General features: G+C 43.5%; 2 protein-coding genes and 1 long non-coding RNA gene across 10 annotated transcripts in view; 2 read left to right on the top strand and 1 right to left on the bottom strand.

Annotated features, from left to right (window-relative positions):
* The window catches only part of NDEL1 (nudE neurodevelopment protein 1 like 1), a 51,337-nt gene extending 36,022 nt beyond the window's left edge, over positions 1-15,315 (top strand). For 3 of the 6 annotated variants that reach the window (XR_013835945.1, XR_013835946.1, XR_013835947.1), the window contains exons 6-11: positions 1,225-1,398; positions 2,130-2,221; positions 3,240-3,391; positions 8,209-8,341; positions 9,679-9,703; positions 14,084-15,315. Coding sequence is in view for 3 of the 6 variants with exons in the window: in XM_079966149.1 (XP_079822275.1) it covers positions 1,225-1,398; positions 2,130-2,221; positions 3,240-3,391; positions 8,209-8,308 (518 nt within the window). In the remaining 3 variants the exon portion in view is untranslated. The remainder of the gene's footprint in view (positions 1-1,224; positions 1,399-2,129; positions 2,222-3,239; positions 3,392-8,208; positions 8,342-9,678; positions 9,704-14,083) is intronic. The other 3 variants (XM_079966149.1, XM_079966151.1, XM_079966150.1) reach the window with 3 other exon arrangements.
* Positions 1-22,802, top strand: part of LOC307210430 — a 344,426-nt gene extending 321,624 nt beyond the window's left edge. Inside the window, exon 5 of the long non-coding RNA XR_013835992.1 lies at positions 22,785-22,802. This is a non-coding gene — a long non-coding RNA (uncharacterized lncRNA). The remainder of the gene's footprint in view (positions 1-22,784) is intronic.
* Positions 16,454-23,582, bottom strand: part of MYH10 (myosin heavy chain 10) — a 73,919-nt gene continuing 66,790 nt past the window's right edge. For all 3 annotated transcript variants that reach the window (XM_079965852.1, XM_079965851.1, XM_079965853.1), the window contains 8 exons: positions 22,855-23,016; positions 22,477-22,605; positions 21,524-21,612; positions 21,247-21,370; positions 20,953-21,161; positions 19,807-19,915; positions 18,652-18,824; positions 16,454-17,978 (listed from right to left, as the gene is read on the bottom strand). In XM_079965852.1, coding sequence (XP_079821978.1) covers positions 17,834-17,978; positions 18,652-18,824; positions 19,807-19,915; positions 20,953-21,161; positions 21,247-21,370; positions 21,524-21,612; positions 22,477-22,605; positions 22,855-23,016 — 1,140 coding nt within the window. In that variant the 3' untranslated portion in view covers positions 16,454-17,833. The remainder of the gene's footprint in view (positions 17,979-18,651; positions 18,825-19,806; positions 19,916-20,952; positions 21,162-21,246; positions 21,371-21,523; positions 21,613-22,476; positions 22,606-22,854; positions 23,017-23,582) is intronic.

Genomic DNA, 23,582 nt, shown 5'->3' with positions numbered 1-23,582 from the left:
AATGATGTCATGTCATATTTGGCTTACAAGGCTGATCCTGATAAGGATTTGACCTGTGGAGGCAAATAGGTTTCCCAGCCATGCTTTATGTAGTGGCTATCATATTTCAGAACATGAATCAGTGATCTGTTGGACATCAGCAGACCAGATTTGATGAGGAAATACATATTAAGTAACTTTGAAACCCATCTGTACTTATGTAATCTCCTTTGGAAATCCCTGACTTATGGAACATTTCTCGGAAGAGGCTTCAGCAGTACGTAGATAAAGGCATGTCTGGCACCTTCAGCATTCTTTCTGTGGCACCCCTGTGAGGCTCAGGAGCCCAGTTATGTCCCCCCTTGCCTGCAGAGCTGGGAGCCACTCACCGTTTTTCAAACACGCTCCCTTGTAGAGTGTTCCTTTAGCCTCCTCTCCCCTCTCCTTGGGAGTCGTCTGGGCAGCCGCTGCTGCCACCCCTGGTCTCTTGGGTTGCTCTCCTTCCACAAAGAGAGGTGCCTCTTCATGCTGCCCCACAAGGTCCTGGGACTTGTCTGTCCATTCCCAACATCAAGGGCTGGTGGACTGGCTGGCTGGGCTCCCTTGCCTGCTTGCTTGCTTTGAGGCAGCCTCAGCTCCAGGCAACCAGTACCCGGCAAGACACTAAAAACACCTTGCTGTGCCATTCTGCACAGACCTCTTGTCTCTCCCTGTTGTGGTGTGCTGCCTGCACTTATAATTTGGTAAAATAAAATAAGAGTGTGTATATTTTATAGACTTGGGTTCTTTTGACGTTTCAACAAAAATTGTCTTTTGTACAATGGAAGTGTGAGGTGCTATTCAAAATATGAATATGCTGTGTCAGCCAAGCAGATGCTTGATTGCCAAGGAGTGCATTCATAAAAGCTAGTGGGAGGAGGGAGGTGAATTTACCTGATGGGCAGTTTGCCTTTGCTTAAGGGTTATTAGTTATGCTACTTCTGTGTAACTTGCATTGAGAGACAATGGAAATTGTTCATTATTGACGTCAAGCTTTAGTTCAAAGGAAGTCTTGTCCAAGTTAGGGTTTGAGATCAAGTCATGCAGCTCCAGCCAACGTTCTGTTTGTGTCTCATTCGGCCTTCACAACCTACTCAGAGATGGTAGGAATCTCCAGAGAAATGAGTACAACAGAAGTTGGAGGGTAAGGTGGATGTGTTCTCTGTGTTATGGGACACATCTGCAATATATTCTTCAAACTTACAGATTTAAGACAAGAATTAGCAGTACGAGAAAGGCAACAGGAAGTGACCAGGAAGTCAGCTCCTAGTTCCCCAACCTTGGACTGTGAGAAGATGGATTCAGCTGTCCAAGCATCACTCTCACTGCCAGCAACACCTGTTGGGAAAAGCTGTGAGAACAGCTTTCCCTCTCCAAAAGGTAGAACACAATACACATGTTATGCTCTGAATGATCTACTGTTTACATTGTGTGTGAATGTAGAACTTGCACAGTTCTTGCACAGCTATAGTAATGTAGAAATAGTGGGCCAGTCTCAGAGTAGAAATTAAAGAACAAATTTTGAGCCATATAAAGCAACAAAGATTTACTTGTGTATTAATTAAGACTTATTTTTTTCCACCTGGCCTGGGAGGGTGTGACCCTGACTGACTCCAGCTACAAAAGCTGAGGCTGCTGAAAGAATCTTGAGCGGGTTTTTTGTGGTGTGTATGTGTTGCTGCTGTTGCTGGGGGTTTTTTTGTATCTTTATTTTGTATCTTATTTATGTGGAAATTGTTCAGTTTGGTTGTATACTTTTTGATGTTTTGTTTCTTTTTTATGACTATTTTTGTTACATTTTTTATAAGCTGCTTTCAGCATGTTTTTAACTTTGTAAAGCTGGCATTCAAATAAAATGGTTGATTATTTTTCCATTGCTTCTTGTTTTCGTTATAAAATCCTATCCCATATAATGGCAATGTAGATATTTGAAGATTGTGAGATAAGGTTTTAGGGAACAGACTGAGATAGTTGGTCTTCATAAATATGTGTAGTGGTGATATTTTCCCAGAGAGCAACTGTTCTTGGGACCAGGGAACATGAGTAGGCATGCTCTTCATTTTCCTTTTTTGTTCATATGTGACTAGTCTGTTGTCTTTTCCCTTATACAGCTCTTCCCAACGGTTTTGGTACCAGTCCGCTTACTCCCTCAGCCAGAATATCTGCGCTCAATATTGTAGGTGATCTCCTAAGGAAAGTTGGGGTAAGAGCCTTTCTTTACTATGCATGACATATTTATTCTCTCTCTCTAGAGTTGCAGGCTATGTTTAAAGCAGCCTAGGACTTTTCATTGATACTATTGCATACTGATTCTGTCACACTCTTTGTTATGAGATGAACTGTAAACAAGGATGCTAATTGAAACAAATGTATTGTTAATATCATTGTGAATGAAGGTATCTGCTTCAAGATGTTTGAGCCATCTCTCTCTCTCTCTCTGTGTGTGTGTGTGTGTGAGAGAGAGAGAGAGAGAGAGTTGGAATTTGTTCTGTTGGGAACCAAAGTGTGTGCTTCTGGCTTACTCACCCTAGATAGTGGCAAGCTGTTGTTGTCTTCTCTGTACCCCCCCTCACCCTGCCCATTGCAGAATTCAGTGTGTGTGTGTGCGTGTGTCTGTATCTATCTATCTATCTATCTATCTATCTATCTATCTATCTGCATTCATATGCATTGAGGGGTGCAAAAGTGGATGGGCAATGCTTAATGAAATCTTAGAGCATTCATCTCACAAATCCCATTAAAGAGGTTAGCTCAGGGTATCCCCCCCAACAGTCTGTTGTCTCTCCAGTCACATCCCAGCTCTGATGGTTATTTGCATATTCTTCTAGTATTCCTACTTTCCTGTAACAAATGCCTCTACCTTTTTTGCCAGCTGCTCCCAGCCTTTCCAAGATTTCCTCATAAAATGATGCAAATTTCAATTTCTACTATTTTAACATTTTGAAGGGTATTTTGGCTTTTCAGTAGGGAAGTTCTCCTCTGAAGAATTCTGGCCTGGTCTGCATTTGGGAATCCAGGTTCTATTCAAGAGCAGACTTTTCAAATCAGTTTCTCTTACTAAGAGTGTGACATAAGTGGAATCAGAAGATTGACTGACTGTCCTGAGTCATTGCTCCATCTTACATTTTGTTGAATCTGCTGATGTTGATTCTATTTCTCCTATTCCCCCATTAAGGCAAATTACTTTAAATAAAAAGCTCTGTTATCTACTTCTTTCTCAGGCCTTGGAATCGAAATTAGCTGCTTGTAGAAACTTTGCGAAGGACCAGGCATCGCGGAAATCTTACATTTCAGGGAACATAAACAGCAGCATGATAAACAGCAATGGCATGAAGTTCTGTCATTCAGGACACACGACATTCTATGACAAAGCGTAAGTTCTGGTTGTGCTCAATGTTTCAGGGATGTAGTTTGTATGCTAATAGACAAAAACTTCCAACCTTTGGCCTATGGACATATTTCCTGTGGATATAGGGTGCAACTTAAGGAAGCCCATCATCTATAGGCCTCTTGTTAAGCCAGAGAACAGGATACCTTGACCCTCTGAGGATGCGAATCTGAGCTTTCATGTTCTCCAATTTGGCACCTAAGCTGTAGCACTAGGAAGCGGGCTTGGCAACCTTCAAGAAATTGTAGTGGGCCTTTTAGAGTTTTCTGTACAGTTGGGGAAAGGTGTAAATAGCAAATAGTGGAACATCACTCAAAATAAGCAAGGCATCATGAGGTCAGATTTGTTTGGCTTACTGTGACACTTCATGCTTTGGTTTCTTCCCAAGATTTAAGTGAAGCTTGTTAAGTAAGAAACAACCTAGCCTTCACATGCCATCAGTGAAACTCGGGAGTATTCCATTATGGCTACCACGTTTGTCTAACAGAATGTTGGTTAGTAATGGTGGTGAGCTGAACTCCCACCCTCATATTTGTTGGACCATTTGTCCCCGTGGGAAAATGAATATGTTTTCATTAGATTTCAAGATGGACAGAAGAAAATTTTGTGGGTAGTGGTGGGCTTGGACTCACTTTACTTCTTAGAATGAGGAGGCAGAGGGTTTAGGGTCAACAGGACCTTTTTTCCCTGAGTGTTAACTGTCATGCCGTTGTGTATGTGCTGATTTAGGTAAGATCATGAAGGGTAAGGGTTGGGTTAACTCACCCATTCCTGCACAAAGTTGTCCTGATCAAATTTTTTATTTTTTAAACTATAGGGCAGTGGTGGGAAATAGAATTTGGCTGGTAAGCCAGATCCTTAGCTCCCCCACCTGCAGTGGGACACTTTGACAGCTGCAGTGTCAAAGTCCTGCCCACTTGTCAGTCACTTGATATCACAATGTCAGGTGACCCATTTTTCCTAGGCAACACAGCTCAAAGTCAAACTGTGTCGCCAAGCAAGATTGCAGCGAGGCTTGAAGTTGGTGCTGATCAGCCAAATTTAACAGGTGCTGCATCCAAGCCCCATTTGCCAAAGAGCAGTTGGGAGTATATTCTAAGGCTCCTGGTTATTCCTTTCTCTTGCATCGTTACCTCATATATGGCATCATATATGATGGCAGGTGGGCATGGCTTAGGAGAAATGGCCTCACAGGCCATATTAAGGACTCCTGGCAGAACAAATTAACCTGTGGGCTAGAGTTTTCTCAACCACGGCCATAGAGAATGTGAAGGACTACAGAGTTTCTCTTCCTCTGTCATATCAAGTACAGGAAGACAAACTTGGGAATGTTTGAAATGATACACACTCTTGGTAATTGTTGTGTGGGATCAATTCCAATCTGTTACCTCCGAGGATGTGGACAGGTTGCTTGGACGAGTGAAGCCAACCACCTGTCTCCTGGATCCTTGCCCATCCTGGCTTATAAAAGCTAGCTGGGAAGGACTGGGCGATGGGCTTTGTGGGGTGGTGAATGCTTCCCTCCGTGAGGGAGCCTTCCCAGACCCGCTGAAAGAGGCGGTTATTAAACCGCTTCTTAAAAAACCATCTTTAGATGCGGCCACGATGGCCAATTATCGCCCAGTCTCAAATCTTCCATTCTTGGGCAAGGTGTGAGCGAGTGGTTGCTGAACAACTCCGGGCACACCTGGAACAACTCCGGGCACACCTGGAAGAAACGGACCATTTGGATCCCTTCCAGTCGGGATTCAGGCCTCATCATGGGACTGAAACTGCCTTGGTCGCACTGGTTGATGATCTCCGGCGGGCTAGGGACAAAGGTGAGAGCTGTTTCCTAGTTCTGCTGGATCTCTCAGCGGCGTTTGATACCATCGACCATAACATCCTTCTGGACCGTCTTGAGGGGCTGGGAGCTGGGGGCACTGTCATACAGTGGTTCCGCTCCTTCCTCCTGGGCCGTGTTCAGAAAGTGGTGGTGGACCAGTGAAGAACCAGTGAAGGCGGTGAAGGTCCTGTGTGAGTGTCTGGAGGCGGTTGGAGGATGGATGGGGGCTAACAGATTGAGGTTGAATCCTGACAAGACAGAAGTACTGTTTTGGGGGGACAGGAGGCGGGCAGGTGTGGAGGATTCCCTGGTCCTGAATGGGGTAACTGTGCCCCTGAAGGACCAGGTGCGCAGCCTGGGAGTCATTTTGGACTCACAGCTGTCCATGGAGGCACAGGTCAAATCTGTATCCAGGGCAGCTGTTTACCAGCTCCATCTGGTACGTAGGCTGAGACCCTATCTGCCTGCAGACTGTCTCGCCAGAGTGGTGCATGCTCTGGTTATCTCGCACTTGGACTACTGCAATGCGCTCTACGTGGGGCTACCTTTGAAGGTAACCCGGAAACTACAACTAATCCAGAACGTGGCAGCTAGACTGGTGACTGGGAGCGGCCGCCGAGACCATATAACACCGGTCTTGAAAGACCTACATTGGCTCCCAGTACGTTTCTGAGCACAATTCAAAGTGTTGGTGCTGACCTTTAAAGCCCTAAACGGCCTCGGTCCAGTATATCTGAAGGAGCGACTCCTCCCCCATAGTTCTGCCCGGACACTGAAGTCCAGCTCCGAGGGCCTTCTGGCGGTTCCCTCACTGCGAGAGGCCAAGTTACAGGGAACCAGGCAGAGGGCCTTCTCGGTAGTGGTGCCCGCCCTGTGGAATGCCCTCCCATCAGATGTCAAAGCGATAAACAACTACCTGACATTCAGAAGACATCTGAAGGTAGCCCTGTTCAGGGAAGTTTTTAATATGTGACATTTTAGTGTATTTTTCATCTTTGTTGGAAGCCGCCCAGAGTGGCTGGGGAAACCCAGCCAGATGGGCGGGGTACAAATAATAAATTATTATTATTATTATTATTATTGTTATTATTATTATTATTCCACTCTTTCCACTGAGAACTTTCTCAGAAATTTCTTCTGCTCTTTCCCAATTTGGGGCAAAAATTATTCTAGCCTTTTATGCCCCCCCCCCCCGCAAATGGGCAAAAAGAGCTGTGCCAAAAATATCGGTCCAGCTCTAGTTAAGAGCTGTTTGTTTGAAAAGTTTCGGGAGCTATGCTGCCTTGAGCATTTGTGAGGTTTTAAATAGTGTATGGTCAACCATGTTCCTAATCTTTTTGCAGAGATTTGGAGCCACTGCAAAGAAAGCCCTACCCTATGCCACCTTTCCCCATACTTTGGATTGTGGAGGATCAGGGTCATCCTTAAATTATCCTGGACAGAGATTGTTTAGGTGACATAAACAGGGAGTTAGGCAATGAAGTTGTTGCAAAACTGAAGTGTTATGTTCCATGCAGTCTGCACCAGTTGCAATCTAACAGCTGCATTTCTAGTACCTTTTTCAAAGGCAGCCCCTGACAGACCTCAAGACAGCAGTCTAACCTAGATGTGACTAAGTGTGATTAGGGCAAAGTGTGGTACATCTTTCATGTGCAAAACTAAATCCACATAAGCAGCTGAGTCCTTCAGAAGTTTGAGAGGGGAAAGTGAAAGTAGAAGCTCTGCTGGCTGTCTTTGTTCCTGGCTTAATGATGTTTTCTGTATAGCTTACAGACCAAGCTGCATCTTTGCCATTTGCACAAAGGTGGGATAGGAAATTGCTTGTGGATACACTTAGTCTCAATGTGAATTGGGTGTGCCTTCAATGTGTGATTTGCTTCTCATGGTCATGAATCCAGAGGCAAGCCTCTTAAAACCCACGCTTGCTATCTTGAGCCATACTGTGAACAGTAAGCAGATTGTAAGGTAGGAAAGGGTCACTCCACGCTGGGCTGCATGCTGGGCTGGTTTGTGTAATACAACATGCAGTTGACCCGCTGGAAGTATTCATGGTTTGTGTATATTTTGTATTATCCCTCTATTGCTGCATCAGTCATTGTCTCACGTCTCTTTTCAGGTCCTTTGTGCTTTTTATCAGTTTAAGCTCATCTTATATTGGCTTAGTTTTTGTTGCCCTGTCCTCTTTTTGCTTTCTGCTCATCCCTTCATTTAGAACACCCGGGCTTTCCTCTTACAAGTCTCTCTCCAAAATTCTCTTCAGGTTTTCCCAAGTCTCATTCTGCACTTTTGCAGAAATGATTTCTTTCTATTTGGTCCTCTTTTTTTTTTTTTTTTTTGCCAGTCCCTGACCTCACCTTGCACTATGCCATATACCATTCAGTGCAGAACTCCCTGTTGTTTATAGTAACTAGTACAGAACCGAAACAACAGAATTGGTAAACAGTACTGTTAGGCAGCTGCAGTCCTACTTTTGGGCAGTGGTTAGGGGATTCTTGCAGCTTGTCTCTTGAAGAATATGTCCAACAGAGATCTGGTGATCCTGTCTTCAAGGTGAACAAATAACAACGACAAGCTATATCCCATGAAGCAGATACACAGGGGTTTCTTGAGCAGCAAACAGGGAGGTATTCAAGTTCTTCAGGAGTGTGCAGAGAAGAGTCAAAGGCCACACTTCTTTTCTCAGTTCCTTCTGCTTTTGGCCCCGATGTTGACACACTGTGGCATTGCATCCTGTCCCTCTTCCTTTGCTGCTTCTCCTTGTCTCTCCCCCACCCTCCCTTTCAGTCCACCTGCGATTTATTTTTAATTTTTTGCATATTGTTAAGCCCTTCTGAGTAATTGTGAATTGGCTACCATCTTATTGCCATGCTGGCTAGGGCTGAGTATAGCTTATCATGGCATGGAAAGTGAGCTTAGGCATGCTCTTTTTTCTCCTTCTTCCCTGTTTGTTTGTTTCTTTCTCTCTCTCTTTCTCTAGCCCCTGTAGTCTTCTCCCTGCCCCCAATTGTCGCTGGATCCTGAAACAGCCACGCATGTTTATGGACCCAACCCAATCTGCTGCTGCTGCTGCCTTATGAATGGCCTATGGTTGGGTGGTGGGACTGATTGAGGTAACTCACACATTGCTCTATTGCTGGCTTTGCCGCTGTTCTTCTAGTAGCAATTGTTTACACTGTTGACTCTCTATAGTGTATTGGAATTGAGTGGCTATTAAATTGGGGTGTGGTGGGTACCGTCCTACCTAGTGACATGCAGGAACAACTTAAGGGCTGCTTATATGGAAAGTTAACTAAGTCATTTGTTGAAACTTGAAGCCAAGTGAGCTTAAGTGAAGTTGGAAATTGTGACTGAACCAGAGAATAAACCAGTTATTCATGTCCTTGTAATGCTGAAAATTGGTGGTGGCTGATAAGTGGCTGAGATGACTTCATGCAAACTCGTCTTTTGAGCTCGTTAGACTAGGGATGAGGAACCATAGGCCTGTGGGGTATATGTCATCCCTAAGACCTCCCCATCTGGCCTACAGTGTTCCCTTCCCTGCTGCAATTAAATATGAAAAAAAGGCTTTTCCCAGAGCATTTCAGTTTGCCACAGCTAGGAAGGAAAGTGTTAATACTCCCTTTGCACCAAAACACCCTGTGCTCTGCAATTAAACTTGATAAATAGCCTTCTGTTGCCCTCAGTAGGTTTTTCTCAAGCCTAATTGTTGTGATGGTCTGTCACAGCCCATTTGCAATCTCCAGAAAATCCATCCCTCCTCCAGGAGTTGGGCTTCAAAAACCCCAAAATACTGTTTTCAAGCCAAGTTGGCTGGGGGAGTAAATGCATGTGGTATGAAGGCAGGTGTGTGTATGCAATCCCTGGAGGGTTTATATCTCATCCTGCTTTAGATCTCATTGCCAAGAGTACAATTGTGTGTGTTCCTTGCTTGCATTGTAGTAGCACACGTTTCTATTGCAGAATGAGAGCACCATCAGCAGAGCACGCTTTAGATCCCAGCCCAAGCCAGAAGTCCATGCTGGTGTCTTTGTATCTTACGTTAGCATTAATGTACAGCGTTATCAAATTCTAAACACAGCTGTATTGATGTTGTACAAGCTAGTACTAAAAATGGTCTCTGGTAGGCCATCAAGGACCACTGACTATATTATTAGAAATATATACAGTATACATGAATGCCAGTTGTGCAGGCAGAACCCCTAATAGCAAAGTGTTCCCAAAGCAAGGCAGACGTGTAGATGGTAAACTGGATTGATTTTAGGCAACTCTAATCTTTCTGTTTTAGTGCTATGCTTGGTGGAATTTGGAAAGCAATTCCCCACTTTGGCTTTAATACTAGTTCCTAAATTGACTTCAAGAACCTCACCTTCATCAGTGATGCCTGGAAGTCTCTTGACATAACAGATATTTTCAATATGAATTGTTTCCATCTCTCCTTTTTGGATAGGTCAGATTCCCTGCGCATTTCATGGGTAATTGCAACTGTTTTGGTGTAATGCCTGATGCGTGCAGATGCGAGTGTGTGTCACTTATCAGGGATGTGTGGGGCTGAGATACTAATCTTGTGACTGAATTGGTTTTTGGTTTTTATTGCCATGTAACTAGATTTATAGATTTTACGTAACAGGATGCTATACTTCTATTGAACTCTTGTCCTCTTCATGCATGCCACTTGAGTGCGACAAATACGTGCCAGATTTGAGGTGTGTGCTGTGTACAGAAATGAAACTTCTGGAAATTTGCAAACCATGGAAAAACAAACCCCTAGAAATTTTGAGACAAAATAATATATATATAAGTACTTATTCATCAATTTCAAACTTGAATATAAAATGTATTGTGTAAAGTTAGTACTTTAGCAAACAGTACAATTTAATGAAGTTGTATTTGAGCATCAATTACAAATAGGCCTAGAAATAGAGTTACTACCTGCTGAACCTTACATTACATAAAGATAACTTTTTTTGTAAAAATATGAAAAAAATGATCACATAAAGCAGGAACAATCAGTATTGTGATAACCAAAATGAAAGTTTTTAACAATTAGGCCTTGAAACAGTCCACCGTCCATAGCATTTATGCAGAAATGGGGAAAAAACCCAAATTAATAAAATAATAATAATCTGGAGACACATGAGGGGATAGTGGATTGATACCACATATCACAAGCAAGATTCATACATATCTGCTTTATATTCAGGTGGTGACCTTCTCATGTGGGGGTTCTATTCCCAGCCCCCATAAGTGTCAGTAGAGTGCGTATAAGCCTTCATCTGGGTCCAAAATGACCTGTGCGCCTGCAATCATATGTCAGTTGGACATTGCTAAAATGGTTGCCGCCTGTATAACAGGATTGAGCTCTTTAGTCATTAGCACACAGCAAGTGTGGAAGGCAAGGGTAAAAATACCATAAATAAGCCACATGAAACCCTAATTGAACAATAAAGCACACCCTTGAAAATACCCACAATGAAATTTGTTTCTAATCATGATCATAGATTCCAATTTCCTTTTCCTTCTCCATAATCTGTGAACTGAAGGTTTGCTGCTTGAAACAATATTTGCATGTTAGCTTGTTTCTTAATTCAGTGTGTACTTAATTTGCATCATTTTATTTCATGCTCAAATTTCAAGTGGAGGAATTTGGAGTAGGCATTAAGAATTGTGCATGTCTTCTAGAAGTACCTAACACTTTACATCAGAAATTAAGGAAGTAAGATAAAGATGAAACAATATTTTACAGCCCTGTATTAAAAGGTGTCATTCACATTATTGGCTCCAATGCCGGAGGAATTCCACTCGCCTAACAAGATTTCACCTGCCTGTTCTTCCATTCTGCCCCTGCCACCAACAGACCTCCAAAATATGCTCCAGAAGGTTTAGAGACCCTTCAGAGAAAATTCTTACTGTGTGGAAGTCTGTTGCAGATGAGGAGGGGGAAGTGAAGTCACTTTGCTCAAATACAGAAAGCTGCCTAATCATTGGTCCCTGTAGCTCATTATTGTCTACACTGATACATTGGCTCTCTAGGGTTTCAGGCAGGGAGTCTCTCCCAGCTCTACCTGGAGATTAAGCCTGGGACCTTCATCAGGCAAAGCAGATGCTTGCCCAGTGCTGAGGTTTGACCCTTCTGTCCATAATTCCAAAAGTGAAAATAGTTCATAAGTTTCAAATTTTCTTCCACAGCGTCCTTTCTTTTTCATTGAAAAATGGAGGGGAAAGGCCTTGAAGGGAGAAGGGCATTCCCCTACCTCCCTATTCATTCTTTGTCAATAGATTTCTGCTTAAGAAGGGGAGAGAAAGTCACTTCTGAATGTAGTCACTTCTGCTGTTTGAGTGAGAAGTATGCCACAGGCAAGAAGCTTTGCCTGCTCATATTGATGTGGCATTTCTCCAGCTCAATCTGCTGTTGAATCAGGAAGGCAGAGGGAGACTCCTGCCTCAGCCAGTTCTAAGGAGATAAGTAGGCTAGAAATGGCTGACCGACAATTCGCTAGGGCTTTATTGCATCAGAACTGCGGTTCAGTGAATGGCCTGGATTTGAACAGTCTTGTACCTCAGTTCTCAGCTGTTACCATGACATTCCTTGTGTGACTAGCCCCAGCACTTTGCGTGGTTTTTGTAGGAACAGGTTAGCTTATAATTGCCTTAAGCCATCTTCAGAATATCTGTGACCTAGAAATAGTTTTTCTTATCTGTAGGGCTCACACCACCATCATTTAGCTTGCCCTGGGAAGCCCTAGCAGTCCACTAGATGCCTGCTAATCAGTGAATTGTACAATTGACCAAGACAATCTCTTTTCAGTGCTAAGTGAACTTCCATAGCTGTGATGCAGCCTCCAGCTGCAATCTGTGTAGGAATTGTCTCTGTCCAGTATGGGACAAGCTATGTAGTGGGAGAAAGTTTGGACATATATATTGGGTTTCACTTCAGCATCATCACTGTGTGCTTAATTTGTGCCGAAGCCCAGTACATTTAAAAACCTGAAATTGGAAATAAACATCAGTATATTCAAAGGGATGTGTACATATTTTGTGGGTAACACCACATTAGTGTATCTGGGAATACTAGTCAACAAGTTCAGGTCTGTTTAGGAGTTGGACTCCTCATCAGTGAATGTTTGTATTCCAGAAGTGTTGTCCCCAGCCTGTAGGTTTGGGAGCCTAGAACTATGCATAACCATGACCTTGCTGGAACTTTCTGAATCCACCTTCTAGTACAGAATCTGGCATCACTCCAATTCTTGGTGATTGGATTGCAAATTTTGAAAACACAGGCAATTTGTGCAAAACCACTTGACCTGGATGGAGCATATAATGGCTAGGTCATTCAACATGTTCTATCATCCTGTCTAAATGTCCAATGCCATGGATCTGTCCATTCTCCCAGGACACTTTTCTGTTCATTAGCATCATAAACACCTTCTCTGTCTCTACCACACTAAAAGTAGTTAGGGGGTTGCATTTATATTCTGCTAATAAATGATTTCTTGATCCATCAGAGGCTTATATGAATTCCCCCTTCCCTCTGCAGTCCACTGTGTGCACACATACATTCCAGAGAGTTGGGGAGCCCTTGAAGTGGGTGGGGGTTGGCAGGAGAAAAGGGGACTTCCATTCACTGAAACCTCTACTTGAATGAAGAGCTTGCTGTGGGTGTAGGACACAATTAGATAGATTGAACCAATGGGAATTCCAATTCATTGGCAAAACTAACTAACACTGAAACACTTCTGTCACTCTGCAACTTTTGAATAATTGAAATTGAGACCTATTTCTTAGCTATTGTAACACAGCCCACAGCAAAGATTTAACTAGCTCTGTGAGCCACCTAGTCCTTCTTTATGTAATTCATTTTTGCTTTTCTTCTGGGTTGCAGCAGCAGGAGAGTGTCCCACATTTGCATGCAGCCTAGCTCTGGGGACTTGTGGTAAATTATGAGTCCCCTCCTCTAGTTTTTCAAATGGAGATTAGGTCTAAGAGCAAGAGGTAGAAATGGAGGTTGGTTTGGTATTTGTGTGGCAGCGGGGAGCACCTCTACATGGAGGTGTGATGTTTTGTCAATGCATGTTGTGCGTTTTGATACTTCTCATAGCTTTCTGATAGACTGGAAAACTTGGATGATAATTTCTGTGTTTGGTTGTGCGGTAATGCTAAGGCAACATACAAAGTTATTTATGCACACCTTGATGCTAGTGAAACATTAGTAGTTTACAAGAAATATTAAAATTATCAGTTTAAAAGATTAAAAAATGTCAACATCTGTGACTGAACAGGCTTGTTTTAAAATGTTTTAAGCAGGTGGGTGTAGAACAGGATAGACTAAAGGTGTCTGCCTGGTGTCAGTAGGCAGGAAGTTCCAAAGTATAGGTGCTGCCAGCTAAAATACCCATTTCGTATAGCCAAATATGCTTACAAAGCATTTGGTGTATTTCTGGATAAGCAAAAAGCCGTTACCCCCGATGACAGCCCCAAAGGCAGATGTTTCTATTGAATATATAGAAAATACATGTGTACTTTGCCTTTTTGCAGTCAGCCCCCAAAATTATACAATTGTAAAATATAAACAAACATACCAAAATGGAAAACAAATGGAAGGAGACTATTCTAAAAGGAGACAGAAGTGTCTATCAAGGGACTTGCCCTTGCTGCATGCATTTTGGGAACTGAACTATTGGCCTTTAGTTTGCAGGATTAACAGTCCTTTGGATTTTCACAATTCAGTTCACACACTTGCCTAGCCCTTGCAAGACAAACAGTTCAGCTTTGCATCTGTTTGTGACGTGGCGCAACAAGTGCAGTTTTTATCTGTCGGTACTTCTTGTTAACCATTTTCTCTTACTGTTCCACAGGGCAGTCAATGGCTTTGACCAAGGCCCACCACCAGGTCTAGGAGGGTCCAGACCATCATCAGCACCAGGCATGCTCCCTCTAAGTGTATGAATGGGTTGCAAGGCCATGATGGGACTCTAATTAGTTCGTGAAGGAACAAGAGCTGCTTGCAAAACTTTTCCGTTAGTGCCCCCTGCTGGAGCTGAGTGGGTTGTAGCACTCAGAGGCTGCCTGGAGAAGATCCCAGCACACACAGAGCACTCCTTATGTCAATACAGTCTATTTTCTTCTATTTCCATCGTGGACGTTCTTTAACGTGGTCACCGCTGATGTCTGTCTCACAGGATGCTGGAGTTGCACTTGCCTAAATCACCTTCTCCTGCTGCCCCACCCTCCAGTTTTGTACCTCTGCTAAGTTGGGCCTACTTTGATGCTGGATGGCCCCTTAGCAACTCCTCCACCTCCTCCCACTGTTCCCCAAACTTTGCACATAGGCACACAGGATCCCAGTGCTGTATTTCTTTTCCCCACCCTGCCCCCTTTCTGGATGAGACAGCTCATATTCAAGGGAAGCCAGGGAAGGCCTAGAACTTCTCTGGCCAGCTGATACACTTGGGATGCAGGATGAACCTGTATGGACCTTCCATACTCCCAGTGAAATGATGATGTATCCAATGGGCTTGAGACCTGATGGAGCAGCCCTGCTAAAGATCTAGCTGTGGTATCTCCTCTGTGGAGCACAAGAAATGTGTGTGTTGTGCAATTATGTCTCTGTTCACCAAAGCTGGTAATTTTTAAAGTAGAGCAACACCCCCGTTTAATTTTTTTAAAATTTTAGTCAGCTTCATCCTATGCTGCTGGCTTTTGCCTATCTTATTTCAATAAACCAGTGGTTTGGGGCTCTGGCTTCTTAGTGAGATTTAGTGGGAATTGCCTAAGAGCAAGGGAAAGAGAAGGGAGTAAAAGCCAGAGCAGGCTAGGGGCAAATTGCCACTCACAGCTTGGATTTTGTCAGCCCTTTTCTTGTGTGTCCTTTGCTGCATTTACTGTTTACATTTGTTTTACTGTACATAGGTTTGTAAACATAATATCTTTGCCTAAGATATTTGTACATAACTTGGGCTTTGTAGCTTTATTTATTCAGAATCTCTGAGGCATGTTTTCCCTAGGACAGTGTATCAGATTTCTGTGGTGACTGCCATCCTGTGGTTCAACGAGAGATGGTCCAAAAATAAAGATCTTTTAATGTGGACACATTGGCTTTTGCAGAAAAGATGCTTCTGCCTATGCTTTGTGTGTTGTTTTGGTGAGTGGGTGGTGTCACTGTGGCAGCAGGCTCTTCCCCTTATAAAGTTGACACAAGTTCCCTTCCACAGCTGTGGCTAGCTGTCAGTAGAGGGGTAAATACGGAAGTGAGTGCATCTACATCTGGATGTGGAGGTGGTTGATCAAAGAGCATTCTTTTTCATGTGTTTTGGAATTGTGGCAGCCAGGGAGGGGGCTCTCTTCTACATGCCTAACCTATGTTGGATTCCTGCAGCACATGGCGAGTGCCAGGAAAGACACTAAGAACTAACTAAGAAGAGTACTTGAAACTTGTTTAATGTCAAGATGGCAACTGAACAGAGGATTCAGGTCTTGCACAGCTAGCAGCTGAAATTCAGGTTTGATGGTCTCTAGTAAGATTTCCAGCCAAAACTGAAACTTTCTGCATGATGCTTCACTACTGTCAACATCCACCATGATTGGCAGTAGCATGTGCTCCTATTCATAGTTTCTTATCTTGAAGTACACACCCAAAAGACCAAGCTTCAGGTAGGACTTTTTCTCCTAGATGTAAATACATCAGTAATAATGGACCACTCCTGTACTGTCACCATTGGTAAAGTGGTGAGTGGGTACTGCCTTAAGTTATACACCAGTTGCAAAGCTATTTATCATCTTCATTACACACTACTACAAGAGTAAACAAAATCTAAAGGGAAAGGGAGTTTGACAGGTTGATGCCACATCTGTCAACCTTGGCTTACAGATAGATAAAAGGTGTTCCCTTGTTCTAAATTAAGGAATGGGGGAGGCAACACACCCCCCCCCAAGTTATTGTGACTAGTATTCCTTGCATTATGTATTGGTTGCTGAACTCAGCACACCTGTTTCTCAAATGCAAAAAGAATTTAAAACCCAAGAAAATGAATTATTGAAGTAACTCGATGCCTATCACTTACTACAATTTAAAAATGATTCAGTATTTAATATTATTATCAACATCATTTACTTTTATAGCACCATCAGTTTATCAATAGGGACAAACCTGCAAGTTTCATTTATTCATTTCTATCTTGATTTCGGGAGGGAGAGCATCTCTTCTAAGTAAGCAGCCCAAGCATGAATGAGTCTCTAGAATGAATAAATTTATTGTCTTACAAAAATCATTGTCTAGAAATATGGAGATACAAAGAAACAAGGTATTTGCAGTCAGATGCCTGGTGGTCAACAGCCAGTTAGGATTAAGAAATATACCCAAATGCACAGAAACAAAAGCTTTATAACGGATGTTAAAGCTTGTAACCAAGAAAAAAGTATTTTTTTCAAGCATGTTGCAACAGATCAAGATTTCATAGTTAACACTGATTCCTCATCACTGAATATCAATACCACTTTGACTAGAGAAGATGTGTATGTAACATGATATGATAAAATTAATACATTAAATCATTGTTATAGGCAAATTATATATGTAACATTGTCTTAGTACTGTAGTGTCTAAGGCACTTTCTGTAAATGTCAGTTCACAGCTATGAAACAATAAGGATGCTAAGCTAGGTGCAGTTAACACTGTCCAAATGAAAGCTGAAGAAAGGGAAAGAGCAGTTCCACAGGCTGTATCCATTTACAGGCAATGTCCTCGTGCTATCCTCTGGCAGACACACTGATCTTGGGCATCAAGATAGCTGGCAAGAGCGGCTCTAATCTTAACACTTCTACCCCCAGCAAGGAAACAGTTGCTGGGTAGCTGCGGGGGGTAATCCAATTCCCAGGCTGAGACTATCCAATTTGCACTGAGCACTATTAATAGTGCTGTACTGAAGAAAGTGGTTAGTATCTTATTTGGTCTCTAATCTGCCAGGACATAGCACCAACCCAATTTAGAGGTCCCATGGTTGAGGAGTGCTCATTATGTATCACCAACTGCTGGCTAGTAGAGATGCTACTACTCTCAGCTGTACGTTACCCCCTGAAGCCCCTCAGGGCATTTTCACAGTCAATGACCTAAATCTATCGTAAAATGATCAGGAAAAAGGCGTAGTCAGGCTGGTACATAAGCAGAACTTTGGAGACCAAAAGAAAAGCAAGTGATTGCTATACAGCTAAACATGCATAGAAAAGGGGAAGAGGCAGGTGTCAGAAATTTCTGCTTGGGAATGGTGTATCAGAAGGGACAGAGGGGTAATCCTATCGCCCAGTGCCTTAGAAAATGGCTTTACAATGGATACCTTGAAGACAAAGAGCACTGAACGAAGACAGGTTTAATACATATAAAGAAGCAGTGGTACCTATATCCAAAGCAGGCTACATCATGGCAAAGCCAGGCAGCAGTATGCTGGGGCTGACCTGCATGACCAGGTAGTGTGTCAGTGTTGCCTAAGGCAAGTCTAGGGCCACAAGGCAATTTGGTGGCCAGTAAGGGCCTCTTCCTCCTCTTCCAAATGCATGGAGCAAAAGTCACATTGGCGGGAATGCCCGCTGTAAGATATGGTGTGGGGGAGGCTCTACTCTGTTTGGGCAGCCTGCGTCTCGTTGATATCACTGCCTTTACTCTCTGCGTCGTCATCTGAAAGCTCCAGGGAAGCCCCTTCAATGTGCAGTTGTCGCCTCCCGGATCGGCTGGAGGAAAACGTGATTGGGCCGCCCCTCCTACGAGGAAGAGGGAAAGGAGTGAGTTGTTGGAAGGACATAGACCTTTGCTCCACAGAGAAAGGATGTCTAGCTACCCACCATGCCCCACATTAGCATAAAGGAGTCCCCCTCGTTGAGACCATAGCGCTCACAGATGAGGATTTTCCAGTGATAGACTTAAGCCTACAACTATGCCTGCTACCTGTGTGGCTATAGCTCAGGATATATCACTTTGCCCTCTCATTCACTGGTATAGGAGTTGAGTAGGCCATTTGTCATAAGCAGCTCACACTCAGCCTACCTGGCACAAGATCAGCTAATGATCTGATCCTGTAGACACGGGGTGGGATTCAACAAAATTGTTGTGTGCGCACACACAACAGGACTCCCCTCCTGTTTCACCCCCCCCCATTAATCTGCTCTGGGGAGTTGGGGAACATCCAGTTGTTGAGAGGACTACATCCCCCACTTAGTCCTACATTAAATTTCAAGCATAATGTTCAATTCTGGCTACTCAACAGCACCCTCCCATTAAATTCTGGACCACATTAGAGGTGATCTATCACAAACTGGGGGAGGGAGAGAACTGGAAATGGTGAATCAAATGAGCCCCTCACAACAACTCAAAAGCGACCTGCCCTGAAGCATTTGCCCACACCTGCCTTGACCTACCTTCCACCACATGACTCACCGTAGCCTGTTCTTCAGAGTGCTGACCTCCCTGCTAAGACCCTCATTGGCTTCAGTGGCATCATCCAGCTCACGCTGCAGCTTACGGCGTGAGGCATTAGCACGTGTTGCCTCCTCCTCTGCCTCTTCCAGCTGCCGTTTGAGCTGCTTCATCCTGGCATTGACCTTTTCCATCTACAGAGCATTATCAGAAACAGGCCCCATGAAAGAAACATCCGCACGACACGCCAGATGAGATTAGAGATCCTATTTCACTTACACTCCCTTTTCGAGACAGAGAACCTCTGGCAGCGGTGTAACCATCTTTCGGTCTCCATACGCTGTGGGATGTTCACGGGGCAGATTGACAAGTTCATCCACTTTCACAAAGCAGACAGTGCTGCCTGCCTTGGCTGCCTGTGCTGCTCAAATGGATTTTATAAAACTTTGGTGAAACTCTTCTCTAACGCACTGAGTTGGCTTTTTTAACCTTACGGCAGGAAATTGCATGCTCCAGAAATACCCTTCTCCTGAAGGTATAGTTCAGTCATTTGCAATTACTCCAGATCAGAGAAGCAGAAGTTTGAATGGGCTGCAGGAGAGGCTTGCACAAGCCCCCAACTCCACACCCAAGTGAATGGGATCCATTAGCAGCAGAGATGCTGCAGGATGTGCACACACCTGCTCACTTAAAGAACTTCATGGAGGTTATTGGCCAAGGGTGAAGAACCTTTTCAACCCAAGGGGAACATTCCCTTCTGGGCATACATTCGAGTGGTGGGTGGGGAACAGCAGCAAAAGTGGGTGGGATGCTGAATTCGAATTTCAACTAGGCTGCACTTTCTGCACCCACTCTCACACACCTCTTTCTTTCCTTCATCCAGACAAGCAGGAGGCATTATCAGAGTTCAAAGACACATTTCAGCCATGCAAAAACACTCACGGAGAGTGCGATGAAGGACCAGTGAGGGGGGTTGGCCTGGAGAAAGAGGTTGTGGCCAAGGAAGGGAAGTCACCAGGGAGTGCTCTCAGCCTCCAGTTCTGAGGTTCTTTCCCCGTCCACAATACAGGCCGTTGTAAACAACCTGCCATGCTTCCCGATGTGCATTAGCAGGAAAAAATTTCTATAGTCAGCTAGGCACAGCAGAGATTCTAAGTGGCACAGGTAGTTCCTCACCTGTTCTTTGTACTGATCTGCATGTCGGCGCTCATCCTCAACCTGCATGAACACCTCCTTCAGCTTCTTCTCTGTCCGACGTACTAGCTTGTTGGCTGCTGCCCTCTCCCTAAGGTAAGTCAACAGAGCGGGATCACTCAACTTGATGTCAAAAAGGTAGCAGACTAGTCATTAGTGCAACAGAGCCCAAATGTATACCAACCACAGGTGAAGGTTCCATGAACCCACAGCAGAAAAATAAAGCACTAGTGAGAATAATTAGCTACCAGGCTAGGTTCAAGTGCTGGTATTAGTGTATGAAGCCCTACAGAACCTGGGACCAGGATACTTGTTAGTTTGCCTCATTCCCTACATACCCAACTGATCACTGCATCCAGCACAAGTGGGCAACCTGCAATTATCATTCACTTAGGAGGTCGGTTCCATATGATGTCAGAATGAGGCCTTTAGTGTGGAAACAGCTACCATTTGGAACTCCCTTCCATTGCATATCAGTCAGGTGCTGTCACTGTTGCCTTTTCAGCACCTGCTAACGTCATTCCACTTTCAACAAACCTTCTAAAAATCTGTATCCCAGCTGGTATTTGTTTTGGATTTGAACCGAGTTTATGTATGTGCTGCTGTTTTTATATTTACAGTTGTCTTTAAAACTGTATTATATATGCAATTGTTTTAACTGTTTTTATTTATGTACTGTCTTATATATGTTATTAGAAATCGCTTTGAGGTGTTACATGAGAAGAGAGTCATAAATGAAATAATAATAGAAAAATAATGGTGGTGATGATGAAGTGGGTTCCCATAACCATCTAGAGCAGTGGTGGCCAAACTTTGAACTCCCATCATCCCTAGCTAACAGGACCAGTGGGCAGGGATGGGAATTGTAGTCCCAAAACAATTCATGCATCAAGCAGTGCTAACATCAAAGCAATAAATCACACCATCAGAAATAAACTTGATTAAGATCGCACAAATGCCTGCACTGGATGATTATTATTCCTTGGGCTTGCAAGCTTCTTACTGGATGACTATCTTGTTTCATTAATAGCTACCAAAAAAGGTGTTTCAGAATAAACTGCGCTTTTTCAAAATCAAATCACGATTCAGCCTCCTGGAAACACTATTTTCAGAGTGTGCCGTGCTTACTTTGCCTCTTGCTCCAACTGTTCTTCGAGCTGCCCAATCTTTGCTTCCAGTGCTGAAATGGTTGCCTTGAACTTGGACTTCACTGAACCCTCCAGCTCCTGGAGCTTAGCTTTCAACTCTTTGTTGTGCCGCTCCAGCTGCTGGCGTGCATTCTCACTCTTCTGGGCGGCACTCCGCTCTCCGGCCAGCTCAGAGTTCAGGGTGTCAACCTTTAAGAAAGGCAAGCAGTTGTTTAAACACTCTCACCCCTTTAGGGTCAAGTAGAAAACATCCAGCTAACACAAAAGGGGTTACCTGCAGAGTGGTTTTGCGGAAACGATCATTGAGGAGCTCCATGTTGCTCTGCTCTTCCTCTAGTTCTTCCTCCAGCTGTGCAATTCGGGCTTCTAAGCGGCGCTTCTCGTCAAGCAAGGCAGATCTACACAGGGGGACAACAGAGGATCAGTACAAACTCAGCTATTTGGCTGCAGTCACATGTATTGAGGTTTGTGCAGCAACTGCTGCAGACACAGAACGCTTCTGCCACAGAATGGCTGCCATAGGTGGAGAAAGTCTACCCGGAGTTACTTACTTTCCAGAGGCACTGTTGGCAATTTCATCAGCCAACTCATCTCTCTCTTGCTCTGCATGGCGTCTGGCTCTCTCGGAGGCAGCAAGGTCCTGAAAATATATATTCATGGGAACCTCACTAGTTTCAGCAGGCAAAACCATTTTCAAACGTATGGTGGGAAGGGAGAGAAAGCTACCATGTTGTGCCCAATATCACTATCAAACAGGCCTGCACAAGCAGCCTTTTGCTTTTAAGAAACTAATATGCTTTGCTTCTAGCCTAGTTTAACCATGTTGTGAAGTTCCCCAGCTCACATATTACCTGGCATTTTCTAGTATACATCAGAGGCACTTTTGAGCTACTCAAGTCTACCAGAAATAGCTGAGTAATCTCTTTTTTAAACTGGATCCTTTTGACCCCAATCTCCTGGTTCTCAAAAAGTAAGGCACCCCTGCCATCATGCAAAGGGGCCTAGATATTGACAGCCATTTTGATTAGAGGAGCACAAGCTCCTCAAAAACATTATCTATGCTTCTTCCCTCCATGTGACAGCCAAAAAGTCTTCATGAATCTTGGGGCAACTAAAAGAGCCACAATGTTTGGTGATTCACAGTCCCACCTAGTTTTAGCTGGTCAACTGTTCAGCACACACTCACTGTTTTCTCCCATTTTCTTCTTTTTGTATTTGGACTCTGTTCAAATTGGACTTTGTTTATAGCATTGCCCTAGCCCAAGAGAGTTTGATACTGAAGCCTGACTCTACCAGATCCTTGAAAAGTATTCAAATCAACTACTTCAAACAAATGAAACATTTTAGTGTGTACGCTTTAAAAGTTGTGCCAAAACCACACACACACAACTCTGCAAAGCATCTGTAAAATATACACACTCAACTTGCAGAATGTTAAGAGTCAAAACATTCCTATCTCCACCTTAAGCCATGGGTATATCTCAGGCAGCTTTCCGTGCCATACCTCTTGCAGTTGAAGAATTTCTGCTTCAAGGCTTTTGAGCTTTTTCTCATTCTCCTTCGACTGAGCAAAGATTTCATCTCTAGATGCCCGGGCCTCTTCTAGTTCACGCTGATAATCTTTCATCTGAGCCTGAAATTTAAAAGGCATATTAAGACCAAGACAACATATTTATTCTGAGAACTTGACCAACCAATCACATGGCCAGAATTTACTCTACACATCTAGAGTATCCAGTTTCAATTAGATCCTGTTTCTATTAATGTTGATCAATTATATTCAGGTTACCCAGGTCTTTATCTCTGTTACAGTAAGGAGAAGCTGATAAGGACTTTGGGGGCCAAGGTTTGATTAAATTATTTCAGGAATAGCTGTGCACACCTGCAACTTGCGCAACTGTTTGATTGCTTCGTCGCGGGCTTTGTTTGAAGCCTCTATCTGAGCTTCTAGGTCTTTCAGATCTGCTTCCATTTTCTTCTTGGATGCCACAGCCAAAGCACGCTGCTTCCTCTCATCTTCCAATTCTGCTTCCAGCTCTCGGACCTACAGGGTAAATCAGTAACAAGCAAAACAGGAAGACAAAAGAGAAGAATTCAAAAATGTCCCACAGTTTGGAGCTGCCTATAAGGAAGGATGAAGTCCAGGGGAAACATTTGTGCGGTATTTAAATAAAAACACAGACTATAGGATCCACATGCCCTTATGAGGATGCCGTAAAGAAACCCTCTGATAATCTGCATTAGCTGTTCAGGAGACAAGCCAAGCAGAGGGCATATAAGCAGACAAAAATGCAGAAGAGCTACATGGGCTACAATCAGCTATGTTTTCACTTGTCCAGTGATTTTATGAGCAGTTTTTCACCAAGAGCTTCTATCTCCTTTGATCCATAGCTCCTGTGCAAAAGCTTAATATTACAAGTTATTGAAGCCAACCGTAATTGTTAACCTCATAGTAAGGCCAAAAGGGCACACTTGTTCATGGTACACTGGTTCCCAAAATGGAGACAATAAAAGCTTTGTGTAGTCTCATTAATTCTTCAAAGCAAAATGGAAAGTAATTTATGATCAACTATGCAAAAAAAAAAAAAAAAAAACCCTTAAAAAACCTAC

The sequence above is a fragment of the Podarcis cretensis genome, assembly GCF_951804945.1.
Source record: "Podarcis cretensis genome assembly, chromosome: 2".
Taxonomy (NCBI): Eukaryota; Metazoa; Chordata; class Lepidosauria; order Squamata; family Lacertidae; genus Podarcis; species Podarcis cretensis.
The sequence above is the reverse complement of the archived record's forward strand: the minus strand, read 5'-3'. Positions and strand labels throughout refer to the sequence as shown.